Source organism: Haliaeetus albicilla, chromosome 23 (assembly GCF_947461875.1).
Source record: "Haliaeetus albicilla chromosome 23, bHalAlb1.1, whole genome shotgun sequence".
In the NCBI taxonomy this organism is placed as follows: domain Eukaryota; kingdom Metazoa; phylum Chordata; class Aves; order Accipitriformes; family Accipitridae; genus Haliaeetus; species Haliaeetus albicilla.
The window spans coordinates 20820904-20835546 of NC_091505.1; the positions used below are offsets into that span (position 1 = coordinate 20820904).

The 14643-nt window shown below is 38.6% G+C and overlaps 1 protein-coding gene across 3 annotated transcripts in view; it reads right to left on the reverse strand.

Annotated features, from left to right (window-relative positions):
* The window catches only part of PCDH11X (protocadherin 11 X-linked), a 512079-nt gene that overhangs the window by 131242 nt on the left and 366194 nt on the right, over positions 1-14643 (reverse strand). For 2 of the 3 annotated variants that reach the window (XM_069811515.1, XM_069811514.1), the window contains one exon: positions 9006-9204. The exons of the other annotated variant lie outside the window; for it this stretch is intronic. In XM_069811515.1, the coding sequence (XP_069667616.1) occupies positions 9006-9204 (199 nt within the window). The remainder of the gene's footprint in view (positions 1-9005; positions 9205-14643) is intronic. 3 annotated transcript variants of the gene reach the window in all.

Genomic DNA, 14643 nt, shown 5'->3' on the forward strand with positions numbered 1-14643 from the left:
AGATATTTGAAGAATAAAGGCAAAAATATCTCCCTTATTCAGGAATATATGGATATACATGAGCTTTTTGGAACAAAAATTGCATACTTCAAGATTGGATCCTATTTCCCTACCGAAAGTCCAGGTAAAAGGATAACATCAGCTTAAAGGATGACCACATCTCTACACAAACAAGGACAACAATCACTAGATTTATTGAGTTGATCAGATTTGACTCAACAAATGTTGTGACTTTACGTGCACTGTCAACTGGGAATCTTCTTTGTTCAATAAATACAATTCTTCCATTTAATTTCTAGGACACATTGGTAGCTGCAGACAGTCATTAAATGTATTTCCTGATATATTTTTCATTAATCACAGTGAAATCAAGTAATAAATTATGATGCTACAAATGAAATCATAATCATGCAATTTTTCACATGGCTTCAATTATATAAAATACAAAAAAAGTTTTTTTCTGTGTTTCTGTTTTTAAAACAAGAACTAGATGCTAACAAACATTATAATATTTCATATTGCTAAAAGCTCCTCCCGGTGCCACTGATTAGCTTGACTTGGAAAACAAAGGAGAAAACAAATTGCATCATCTGTGTTTTCCTACTCTTAAAGTAAGAAAAAAGTGAAAGTTTGAGACAAAACAAGAGAGACAGAAGAAGGACATAAAATGAATTGCTTCGTGGCTCATAAGTAACAGAAACACAAACATCGTAGGAACTTTATCCTACTGTGTGGGTGGCCTAATAAGAATTACAAGCAAAGAAAGCCTTATTGCCAAGAGACGGCCACCGCATCCCTCCGACAGAAGCCTCGCTGGAGCGGGGTGACCGTGCCGCCGCCGAGTCCCTCCCGCTGCCGCCTGGGACTTGTGCCCCGTCTTCACACTTGTCGTTCGCAAAGCCGGTGGACAAGATAAGGGATTGCTTTGCTCGCGGAGGGCTGCTTCCCCGTGATAAACTTCTATCTCATCCATAACTAGATTTAAGATACGTAGGATACACTCATCTTCAAAGCTGTCACCAGAAGGGAACTCTATCAATGACTTCAGCTTTCATACGCTCCAGATAAACTTTCCATTTTAATCTGTGCCCTTTGTGACTTTTCAAGCTATCGTAACCATCAAAGCCCTAATACACTCCCGGATACAGGGTGCTCCAAATTAGATTCCATTTACTCAGCCAAACTTCAGGGCCTCTATTTACTGCAGATCTGACAGCTAGTCAGATCTAAAAGGAGTTTGAAAAAGTAGAGGGAAGAAATTTGTTCTCTATTCACCTCTACCCCACCAGGCTGCTTGCTATAGCGATCTATTTTAAAACTTTCATAAACCTCAAACAGAAAAAAATAGGATTATCCATTACCATGTCAGCTTAAGTGATAACATAAATATGTATCACAGAACATCTGCCACTAAATCATTGTTTATAGATGTCAGATCTCATTTATTATTAAAAAAAAACCAAAACAAACACTTTAAAGCCTTCCTTATTATTTCACAAGAAATGACTGATGTCTAAACTGCAAGATGGAGCTATTCTTTCTAATCTTTTTAGACAGAGTAACTTCTATTGTAAACCTCAGTCAAGAATAACATTACATGGTATTCACAAACATATTATTATTGCCTGAATTACTTCATCCCAGTATGTTGTCTAGAAAATCCAACAGATTTTCCCCATTGATTTTCCTCATCAATCCCCATTGATTTTGCATGAAAGAATATGGCGCATCTTGGAAAACTTGCTGTTATCTTACTTGTCTTCGAACGGTAGAAAATGTACATCCAGGCGTTATATGCCAGTACCAACAATAAAATATCTAAAGTTTACTTTTAGAAGAATTTATAGAGAGTGCTCCTTATTCACAGAAAGTGTAAGATTTTAAAAATCAGAGTCTGTGTTTATAATGCCGTGTTTGACTGATAGGGTCCAAGCGGTACAATCTTTTTGCTTTTGCATTTTTTCATTTAATTTGCTTTGTCCATTTTTTCCCCTTTGTGTCAGCTGCCTTAATAACTCTTAAGTCAGGCACTCTGGGATCAAATTACCAAATTATGAAATTATTTCTGAATATGCAATCTGTATCCTCTTAGGTACAGGTGAAAATCTGCTTGCAAAAGCCACTCATCTGTATCACTGTAAATTCACCTCTCCAGTCTGACCTCTTCTCCCCTCTCCAATCTCCACTTCTCAACAAATCAAGAATATCATAATGTTTTGTTTTACAGGAGTTTCTGTTGGCTTGCTTCACTGTATGCGCTTATGACTAGACAGTTATTTTATTTTAGAAACAGATAGCTAAAAATGGAAAATCCACGCAGTTGTCAGCCCCGTGACATTCAATGCCCTCAAACACATGCCATGCAGATATAAAGTTGCACTTCTAAAGGAGACATGCTTTGAAATGTGAATGTTGAGCACATCCTGATTTTGATCTCTGCCAGTTCCCCATCTTTTAAATCAAACAGCCACTTAATGATTGCTGTGGTGGTTTATATATACGTGATTCATGGGCACACTCTCAGGAGGTCATCGGAAAGGTTGGCGTTTCACAAAGTGGTACAGTACCGTAGTCAGCCATTACATTCTCCCACCTACGTACAAGCTAATTTGATTAAAGGTAGAAGATCAATCAAACTCTATTGCCTCAGAAAGATTAATTACCTCAGCACTTTCTGAATTAATTATTAGTGTTCAGCCGTGGGGATAGAAAAACCCAGTACAGTAGAAGTAAAAGGACCCAACGGGCAGATGTGGTAGACTGGGATGTATTTTAGCCCAAGATTTATTATCTTTAACTAATGACAGTGTCTTCCTTTTGCACTCAAATCAGACCCAAGCGCTACAGTGTGTTTATAACTCAGCAACAACCGAATTAAAATATTACCGTTACATTTCGACCTTATTGCGGAACTAAAAGCACACAAGAAGAGAACAAAAAAATGAAAACACCATTAAAGAAAAATAATCGTCTCTACTGGCAAGCACCCCTAGCCCCAGTTTTCGGAAGGGGACAAGGCACTTACAACTTTGTAGTTTTATTTTTTCCTGTGCCCCAGCATGAGGTCTGAAGTCCAGCTGTCAGAGCAGACTTACTGATGATGTTTAAAGAGTATATTTCAGCGACTGCGGAGTTTCTGATTATCGGACAAGTCAGCATGGCAAAAAATGCAGCCATTTTCCCTGGGGAGAGCGAGCTTCCTACCTTCAGCTGTCTGCCGTCAGTGCGCAGCACTGTCCGTTTCTTCTTCACGACAACACCAACGGGATTTACAGGACCCTGCGAGCCGTCACTAAGGTTGGGTTCTCTCGGCACTCGGGGACGGCCGGGCTGCAGCACGGCTCCCCGTCAGCGCGGGCGTTCGGCGGCAGCAGGGCGAAGCTCCCCGGCCGGCTGATGGAGCACATGTACTGGTCCAGTGTCCAGCCCGGGGCTGGAACTGGAAGCCAAGGGCTAACGCAGAACCGGGACTCAGCAAACATGCTCACTGACAGCTTTTGTATTACCAACCTAGAAAAGGGACCTCTTGGATCACAGACTAGATTTGCTGCTATTATGGAGGGCGATTTATTTGCCCTTGTACAAATTTATCAAGCTTCTCTTTAAAACCACTTAAGCATTCTCATTTCCTGCTTCTATACTGGCTGCGAAGCAACCCAGCGCTTCATTTTGGCCCCCGTTCTCTGCTATTACTTGAGAGCAGTCCTAATCCCCAGCCAGCCTTTACCTTGCAGTTTAAACAGGCCAATATAAATTCCTTTTTCTGTACATAGGCATTCCATTCCCTTGTTATTAATAATATTTCTTTACACCTGTTTCTCATGTGAGTTCACCTTTCTTTAATGTGGGAAGCCAACATTATTCATAATAGGCCAGTCGTGATATCATCAATGCCTTGGGGTTCGGGATTTTGATTTTTTTTTTCTTTCTTTCTTTTTTCCCCCTGTACTAGGAGCAACCCAGGATTTTTTCACAATCACATTAGGTACTGGTGATTTATAGTTTATCTTTGTAATACTCAGTTGTTTGGGTTTTTTTATGTCATTTTCAGCTGGTGATTTATATACTAGTTACATACACCCATTTCTATGAGAAAGACTCTCAGCTATTAGATTTCACCCCACTGCTATTACTCCAAATCCTTAGCAAAATCCAATTCTTGTGCCATACACACCTCCTCCTCTATTTTCAGTGATGCTTGGCTTTGAGATAGCAGAATTTTTCATTGACACTTTACTGCTTTTTAATGCCAAACTCATTAATGAAGATAATGATAGAGATTTTTACATTCTTGTATTAATCTGTCTTTTCCCTCTTAATTACCAACGCTCTACCTTAGTGTCATAATAATAGTTATTAGTTCTTAAATCTATACAGACTAACTATACATGTATTCCCCAATATTAAAAATGCATGTCACTGAAGTGAGGTAATAGAGCAAATCAGTACTATTCCTGGGAAACCTACGATACCATTTCTTGTTTTATGTTTACGTATATCTTAGTTTCTTTCTTGTAAAATTTTTCCCATAGCGAAGCCTGACTGAGCACTTTTTTTTCTTGACACCTTGTCTCTTAGAATTACAGAAAAATAAGGAAAACACTATCAGTTCTGATATCCTGGGAGGAAGATTATCTCCTCTCCTCCACATGAATGCACTGAACCTGCTCTGACTTTTAGTTCCATTATCATCATTCTTCATCAGCCTGTCTTTGCTCTCATCAACATCATCCTTATCAAAAATTAAGGCAAGGTGAAAGTGTTCTTTTAATTTTGGGGAAGAAATATATGCTATCGTTAATCATGAACAGATGTCATCCTTGCGGCAAACCTCCTTCTTATGTGGCTAAATACCATAAGATTACAGTCCTAATTCTTCTTAAGACTAATTCTCTCGAAGTCTGATGATCACTTAAAGCCAGCATAAGTTTTGCCCCAGCTACTCATTCACTCATTTGCTGTCCACAAATAGTGCCTCACGTAACGAATGGAATTGGGGAATTGATCTGTTTAAAAATAACTTCCCCACTGCCCCCAGATTAGGTTGAACCCAGATGAATTCTTCCATCCACTTCACCCAAGCAGCTCTACAATTGCTTGTGCTGCCACAAGAGAAGGTGCAATCGGGCGACGCAAACAAGCAGCCGTAGACACCTCTGGCAACACCAGCTCAAAGTGACCGTGAAGTTCCAGTGGCTATCAGCTCGCCTCTCGGCCATCCTTTCCTTAGCTCTACACCTTCTGATTTTCAGGACAACTTTCTTGGCTTATTGGTCACTAATTCATGTTAAATATCCTTATCAAGACCCCTCTCCTTAAAGACACCAGTTTTCTCCTATTCGAAACCCTGAAAACTCAGTGTCTTTTGCCTCATTAACTAGTCCTTTAATTTGCAACTAGCTTTGTCTATACTTCCATTTTGTTTATACAAAATAATTACAATTGATTAATTGGAGATTACTTTCAGGTTTTCTGGCCTTTTTTTTTTTTTTTCCCCAAAGCTGCAATCATACTCCTCTTAATCTGCCCGATTTCTTAGCTGAACTGGGCGTATTCTACATTCTCCAAATAAAAGTAAGAAAAATAATTTTATTCTTTGAAGAAAAAAAAAAGCCAGATTGTTTTGATAAGGCTATAAAAACAGGTGAAGCATGAAAATTTGCTATTAATATGTTATACATATATTAAATAACCAAGCATAACTGATGTTAACACGTACCTTTCAACCCCGTCGGTCAACACCACTGCTTGCAGCCACTAAGTGGGCACCACTGAGAGACAGTTTGCTAGGGAAGTTTACCCAAAGAGAATTTGTTACTTTTTCTCTCTGTTTGTAGTGTGTTTTGTATTTAAACATAAAACGGGGGGCAGGAGGTGGGGAGAAGGTAGTATGGTTAAAATCCTTAGCATAGGGAGTTACTGGAGCTTCCTTATTAGTTTGAGCAATTTATGAGCAGAAAATATATGAATACTGCATACATTAGTGCTGTTCTTAAGGATAAAATTCTCTACAAACCTATATGCATTTTTATATTACTATTTACCTAGTGTGACAGTTTATTGGCCTGTCTTCCTTACGATGCATCTACCACACTGCACATTATGCTTTTTTGAGGAGGCAACTAAAGTAAGAGAAGACAAATCATTTTAAATAGCCTATTTCTAATTTTAATTAGTACAGTCAATTAATTTTAAAGGTGTACATATAAATTGCTCATAGTTTTCTAAGCACTATTACAGTTATTCTTTCCCCCTTGCTTCAGTCCTATTGGATGTGAATTTGTAAGGCTTCCTCTCACCAGTATTTCTCAGCTTTTGTTATTTTAAGTCATGCTCATCTTTTCCAGTGTTTTGTAATAAATGCTTTGCTATTGCTAAGAAATGGAAAGTTTCCAAAATACAATAATTTCCAATATTAGAGAAACAAATAAAACCTAAGAACTGTACTCAGGAAAAACAAGTGGGAGAAAACACTTTTGAATATATCCCTGTGTGATGTGGCATCTGTCACTGAAATTGTTTCATCCCAACTCCACATCTCCTTGGTAGGCAAAGTTGAACTAGATCACCATCAGATGATTAATCAGGCTTAATGTTTTAGACAATGTTTCAGATTAAGACAGGTCAGGTATTAACGATCTCGGGACAGAACAAAGGCCATGCTTATTCCACGGTATGAATTCTACTCAGATTATCTGACTGTATATTCCGTTCTCCTTTCACATTAACAACATTTTTACCCATGAAACAAGAATAGAAACACTTTGAATATATTATGCCACTCCAAATTAGATGAAAAAACCCAACAAACAAAAACCCAGCAGCATGTTTGTAGAGGAAACTATCAATTCAGAATGATTTTCACTATTTCACTATTGACTAAACATGTCACACCTGCACAAGTGAACGAAATGAACTTTCATATATCAGCACACAAGATATTTTGGTTGCTTTTACCTACAGTAAGTCACTTTGCAGCAGTATACTGAATAAAAATAAGCAGTGGATCTTCTCCTTCCTTTTTATTTAGATGTATGACAGCACACAACAGACATCTATTTATATCTGCTTTTTTCCTGCCACTAGATGCTGCCATTAATATAAGCATAAAACACTAAAAAGGACTGCAAACTACGCTTTCTGCACTGTAAGCATCATGCTATATTGTGTGAATTAAACTGTTTCAATAAGATACAAGTTAGAAGGGCAAAAAATCTTCACATAACATAAATGCTGGTTAAACGATGATTTCAAGTTAAAACTGAACTGTCAGGTAATTAGACAGGTGACTAAACTTTCTTCAACTTCAGACTTGAAAAGACATCAGATGCCTGCTTAGTCTCCACTAGGTGATATGTGTCAATGATATTCAGATGTCAAAGCTGTATTACTTTTAGGGCAACATTCTAGAAGAGTCATGATCCATATTTCTTCTGAAATTGCAAAAACCGGGCTCAAGAAGCACTGCTACATCCAAAACCTGAGCCTCTTGGTAAATGGCAAGACAGGATCCACATGCCCGTTCTAACAACTCCTCACATACCAGGTCCCGTCCCACGCTCTCTGCATGAAAGCACCCAAATACTGATTTCATGTACATCATGCTTACTTCAGTAACGCATAAATATCAGAGTCACAAACGACAAAAGAGAGCTGGAAAGCGAGTTCAGATCATGAGTATGCATAGCAAAAGCAGCAAATGCAATACATAACTTGATATTTTCTTTCTTTGGGGGTATATTTGTAGCCCTTTAGAGACTCATTCTGTGAAGAATTCAGTTTGACTGCCTTGAATATTCTTAAGGGTATATTACAGCCTCAAATATATAAACACAAACAAAAGCAAACAATGAATAATGTTTTCAACACAACATCCAAAACCTCTGATGGTTCTTGTCAGCTGTCTATCAGCTCAGAAAAAATAATAATCCGGCATTATTTCAGGAACCATATCACTTTACAAATTTTAAAAAGTCTGAAACTGAGGATCCCCAGTTAATAGTTTATGAACTAAAAGAAAAAGAGAGCAGACAAGCCCCTCAGCCTCCAGTCCCAGGCAGCACAAGGCAAAGGCAGCAGTGTGATTTCTAAGAGCCAGGCTGAATTTGTCAGAGCCAGCTCAGAGTCGGAGGTAATGCTCTCTGCTGGATGCTGTATTTGCCAGTGCAGAGATGTAAGTACCTTCTCGCAGAGCTATTTCAAGTGCATAGGACTTACTAATTCATTCTTCATGATACACTAAAGCAGCTGAAATACACCTTTCGGGCCAAGTTTTGCCCAGAACAGATGTATTTTCAAATCACTTATTAGGCCACTAACAAGGCCTTAGAGGCTTACACACATTGAGGTGTCTCTTTATCAATGGCACAGTTCAATTTAATCCAGATAAAGAGCCCCTGGACGATTAACAGTTGACTAAAGTACAGAGGAGTCTCCAACTGGCCATCACGTCAAGGCAGAGAAAGCAATGCCAGTACTTGTAGCTCTAGCGTGGTCCTGAGCTCGTATTGATTTTGCCTAACTGTTTTCAATATCATAAGAAGCCAGTGGTAACCGCAGAAGTAAGATGACAAACTCTTTTGCGATTATGACTACATACCATAGCTGCTCTCAAAAGACAAATCAAGAAACCATTATTTCTGGAGACTGCAGTGTCTTCACAGACCTACTCATCATCCCCAAGTTCTTCCTGTTAAAAAACCCTACAACGCGCAGTAGTGTTGGATAGGGAAACCATTAAAATGCGTGAACTCCCTCAGCACAGTATTTATGACCGTAAGGGCAACAGTGTTAACCTCATCAGAAAGCGTATAGCACAGCAGATCCATAAAATACCAGGTCATCCATAAACTCTCAAGCTCAACAGTGTTTTATATCCAGACTTTGCATTTTTAGAAATGCAGGGCTTCTTCGGCCACATGAAAATCAACGTTCAGTTTTCGTAATTGCCCGCGTTCGATACTCAAATGATTTAACAACTAAGAGGACCAGAGTTCATCACTTACTGGACTCCGGGTCGGAGTTGCCGTCTCCTTCTGTCCGGCTGTTGGGTGAAGCTTGCTCATAGTACTCCTCCTGGGGGAAGCCAAGGGGCAGAGGGTGCGACGTGCTAGCACCGCTCGTGGGTTCGTGGTCTCCGAGCCCGCTGTCACTGCAGCTTTCCTGGGAGCCATCTGGTAGGTGAAACGTGACACGGCGCTGAGGCTACAAGGAAGGAAGAAAATTATATGGTTTCCACTACAGTATCAGTAATTGCTTAATGCAAGCAATTTAGGAAATGTATTATTTCAGTTATCTGCTGAAGACGCATTATCTAGAGTTGTGCACAATTTCAGGCTTTCATGAACAGGCAGCCTGCTTTCAAACCCGCTTCACCTGACAGCACTGCTTTCTTCTATTTTTTAAAAATGTAAGCCCTGATGCAAAATGAAAGACACCTCAAACTAAAGAGATTCTGTCAGACTTCACAAGTCTTTGGATGCCTTTTGTATATTGACTTGGAGATTTCAATCACTTTTTGAGGCTCAATTTATTTCACTGCTCAGTTTTCTAGTTTTCAAAAAACATTTTCTTTCCCATTAAAAGCTGTTCCACACTTTTGGGCCTAAAAAATGTGACACACTTCCAATGTTGTTGAATTCTTCTGAGGCAGAGAAAGAACAAACAGTAACAAGCCTTATGTATTGAAAACAATTTTAATAGATTTTGCACGTCCGTTAAACTAATGAATTAAAAGTAGATTCCACTACTCTCCTTCAGACATTTCATTATGACCCCCTTCATTTCTGTTATGCCACAGACCTGTATCTTAACTGTAAAAGGCTGGAAGCTGGAAAACAGCGAGCTGAGGAAGGAGAGCATCACAGCACAGCTATTGAAGGAAGGGCCACGTGAAATGAAGCACCTGATGCACCAGGCACAGGACAGTATTTTCATTACCTAAGTGACTCCGCGTGATTTAGGAGCTGAATAACTGAAATGTAAATCTATCCCAGTATTAAAAGAAAATACGAACAAAGAAATAGGCAGCTCTCCTGCTTATTTCCATGTGTCTTATTTCCATGTGGTTTGGAAACATGTAACATGAAGAGTCAAAAAAACCCCCAAAATAACAATTTAAAACGTTCTTAGCCTGATGTTACTCAAAATTCCATTTGAAGGGCAAGGTAAAACTTTCCAGTTCCAGAACTGCTGGGATTAGCAAAGCTGGAGATCAGATTTTTGATGCAATTATGCAAAAAAGTATATACCGTGTTTATAATACAGCAGATGCTGTCAGAAGTCCCTAGATATTTGATTCCTATAGGTGATGGTGTTGAACACCATCGGTTATATTAAGTTTTTGCTAAAAAGTTAAGTTCCCCTATTTTTCAAAATCTCTTTTTATCACTGTGACATTACTACATATGCCCACAGCTGCTGTACGGTGTGGTACAGCCAAGAAAATGGCAAGATCAACTTTACCTATGCAACTCCTGACAGATGTGAAAACTCTTCTTAAAAGCTACCAGGAAGAAATTCACAGCTTTCCCAGAAAATCTGTTCACTATTGCTAATGGAGAGGTTTTCTTCTAATGTCTAGCCTGCCTCTTGCTTGTTACAAAATAAATCACTTCTTCAGCCCCATCCATCATGGTCTGGTTATTCCCACTCATCTTTCTGGCATTTGGCACTTTAGTCTACTTCAGAATAAACAGACCTTATTATTTCAATCTGTCGTGTGTCTTCTGATATCTCTTACTGCTCCCCCCTGCACACGTACTCACACATGCTGCTCTGCGCACTGCTCAAAACTCGTTACGGAGCTTCTGCTGAGATCTTTAAAGCGTGGAGTAGAGCAGAAGGATCATTTCACATCTCCTGCAGGCTCCACTACTGCTTTGCCTTTTTCATGGCAGCGTAACACATTTTCCTTGCCAACCACCATAATGCCCAGCTCCTCTTCTAATGATGTTTTGCTAGTTGTCCCCTTTCTGGTTATTGCCATTGATTGCTGGAGCCTAAGTGCGGCACTTTGCATTCATTCTTCCTGCCATTCTGTTTTTCCAGATGATTTAATCTGCTTATCATCAAGTACACTTTGCCTTCCAGTCCTACTTTCCTGTTTACCAAATCTGCAGACTTTAGACTCTCCCTCATTAGGCAGATCTTTAAGAAAAATTGGAACAGATCAAGCCAAGACATCAGTTGAGCTCTGGAAACCTGAACACAGAATGACTTCCCATTGCACAGGATGGAAAGGGGAGAAGACATCCCTCCTGTGACTGCAGGAGAAGCCTTACAGCCCACTGGAAAAAAATTCAGATGGTGAAATGTTCACAGCTAACACCCCCACATCCCCGCCCCCGCCCATGCATTTTTGGTGTCACCAGAAGAATCTTATTATTTCACTCTACAGCGAGCTGCCTGCAGCTGCTCCCAGGGCTCTCTGGAAGGGCGGCTGGGACAGTGGTCCTGCTCCTCCCACCGGCTGTCTGAGCGGTTTCCCACCACAGATGGGTAGACATACATGGAGTGTCTCTGCACAGTCCAAAAACCAGAGGGATCCACAGAAAATACTGATACGACTTACCCTGTTCCACTTCTTAACTGTCAATTGCCTCTCAGAGCCCTATTCATACCAGCAGTCTCACTTGACTCTTACCTGAAAGTCCAAACAACTGAAGTTTTGTGGAGTTGATCCAGTGAAAACATTCCTGTCATGTTTCCGATTTACTCCCCGCATGCAAAACTGCACCAAGCTTGCACAGACATACAGCTACCGCATGGGGAAATGCAATATACTATTTCTTTGGACTTAAATGAGTCTGCTATTCACGATATCTACGAAAAATCAACCCTGATTGCATAAACTGTTTGTAAAACTGCATATTTTGTGAGGTTTACATTGCCTTCGTGCTGTCTCCTGTTGCACGTGCTGTTTCGTACTCATGCTAGGATGTATCTTCTCATCGCCAAGCTACCCATGAATCTTAAGAATAAAGTATTTTTAAAACATTATTAGCCCAAATTTTAGCGTTAGGTACCAGTATTAGCTTTTGCAAATGGCTGGGAATGCAATGGTTACTATTACGTGCAACTAGGATTCACTAAGTTTAAACAATTGAACATTTCTTTTCATGGTTTGTCATCAAAATGCAGCAAAAGTTCTTAAGTAGATGACAGGACAGGAGACCAGAAAGTCACCAAGTTTTTTTTTAACTGCTTAGCCCAGTGAGAAAAACAAAAGTCATAGCCCAAACAAAATTAAAAGTCTCACTAACTGACCCTCATGTTCACTAAAAAATAGTAAATACATAGATTGAGATGTTATTAGTAGGGAAGATAAAAATGATACAATTTAAAATAAACTGGCATCAGCTAAAGGCTCATGATTTTTAATTTGGTAGTGTCCCTGAGTACGTCACACCTGATAATGCTGATGACAGAGCACTTTTGGAAGAATTTATCAAGATGAAAAAAACCCCAGCTATTTCTCTACATGGTAGTGCTGCCATTTTCTTAATTCATGCAGGCATCAGACAATGATCTGGAACAAGTAATTCTAATAAAATTTTGCCAAAAGCTGGGACTTATCTTCTGTCACAATTATTTTGGAAATTTCCTCCTTGAGGCATTTAAATTTCAATTTATAAGATTACAAAATATCCTCAGACTCCAGCTGCTTTTCTATTTATCTCCAAAGGGAGTTAGCACTGATAGTAATAGAATAACAAGGATTATGGTTTGTTTTATTTATTTGACTGACAGTTAATATATTTTTTCAAAAAGAGAGAAATGCAAGAAACCCCATTATGTATTCTTAGTGGATTCTGAGAATGCTGATGTAGGAACTTGTAATACAGACAATTAGACTGATAGGGGAAAATGAAGTGAAAATTTAAGGAAAAATGTACAGTAGTATATAGTTTCTCTGACATATTTAACGACATTAAATTACTCTTTATTGGAATGAAAAAAGGATTTTGCTTCCAGAGATGTCATGAACCCAGACACAAATTCTGTCAGAGGTCTCATACGGCATCCACTGCATTTTGTAAAAGCAGTGTGTGTCTGGAGGGATCAAATTATCTCAGAAAACCGCAAACCTTTTACTCTCATTATTGAAATTTATATGAAGACTGATCAAAGCCCCAAACTATTCTGTGTTCAATCTTTCAGTACAATAATTAGACTGTGGCAGTGGGAATAATAAAAGATGAGTCTAAGTAAATAGCTTTGGATACACTGAAGGGATGATTTCTGGAATTATACACCAGGGGTTAGCCAATTTATAATCAAAAACTGAAAAAAGGTAATAGAAAAAGCAGCAGATATCAACTGAGGAACATTAAACTATTAACCTTATTATCTTCATTCACTGAAGCAAATTAGTATCCTTTTAAAAGGAGATCATAAAGAAAAAATACTACTGTTTAATATATGTTTAATTAATTATATTATTTAGATGATAATTCTGTTTTAAAACAGACCTTATTTAGGAGATGTAAGATAGCATAAAAGGATAGGACTACGTCAACATTTTTCTCCACTACTAGCAGCCAGTGAATAAAGAAGTAGTCAAATATATTTTTATTTCAAACTTCAAAATCTAGTTTTGCTATTAATATTCATTTTCTCAGTTGCTTATGTCTTTCAAATGCTAGGAAGGTATGAAACCACACAACAACTACCTTCAGTTATGACCAGTAGTTCTCAGTTGTTAAAGACAATCCCTAATCAAACTATCATTTCCAGCTCAAATATTTTTATACTCAACTACCACCTTTTGTTCCCAAATGACAATCTCTTGTTCCATATGCTTTGATTGAGACACACAGGACCCAGCTACTATCAATGCAAAATTCTCAAAAAAACATGAAAACAAACAGCTTGAAAGGATCCAACTTGCAAATCCAATGGGAAACACATCTTCGCATTGAAACTGAAGAAGGACAAGCTAGTATTTTTATTTTTCCTTTCCCTAAACTTAGTAGTGTACAGCATAACTATTACGGCCCAAATGGTTTCTATCAACTGTTTTATAAGTCTGTATTTCACACACTTATTGCAGCTCACAGCATTAAATCTAAGATCTTACTATGTTATCTTGATTACTTTGTAATGGACAAAATATACAGTGCAGCTCATTATCATTTTTCACTCAAATTAGACTACTAAATTTTTACCAGCAGTGATCTGTATTTTCTTTTGGAGCATCTATAAAGATGCTGAACACTCTCAGTCACCGTTATTACACACAACTGATCACCTAACAATGAATCACTATTGTTATCACCTTTTATGATTTAGCAGTTGTTTTTTTATAATTTCTTCAATATGGCCTGCAGTGATCCTGCACAGGGCTGTTGGGGTTTTTTTATTTTTTTTAAAAGATCAAAATGGTGGGCTTGTCTGCTGGGGGGAAGGGGAGGAGTGGTGTGCATCAAAGTGACAATATCCAGCTGATTTCCCAAGTCCAAGCTTAGTGGACATTAAAATCAGTATTTCCCTATCTCGCATGAAAAAGTAACACCCCCAACTACTGCCAATACCATTAGCCTTAACTGTCATCTCGTACAGATCAGGCTTGTTGAACAAGCCCTTCTTTTTATTGAACAAGTTCAGCTGTATCAGCTACCGTCCTATCTTTATTGATTGCAT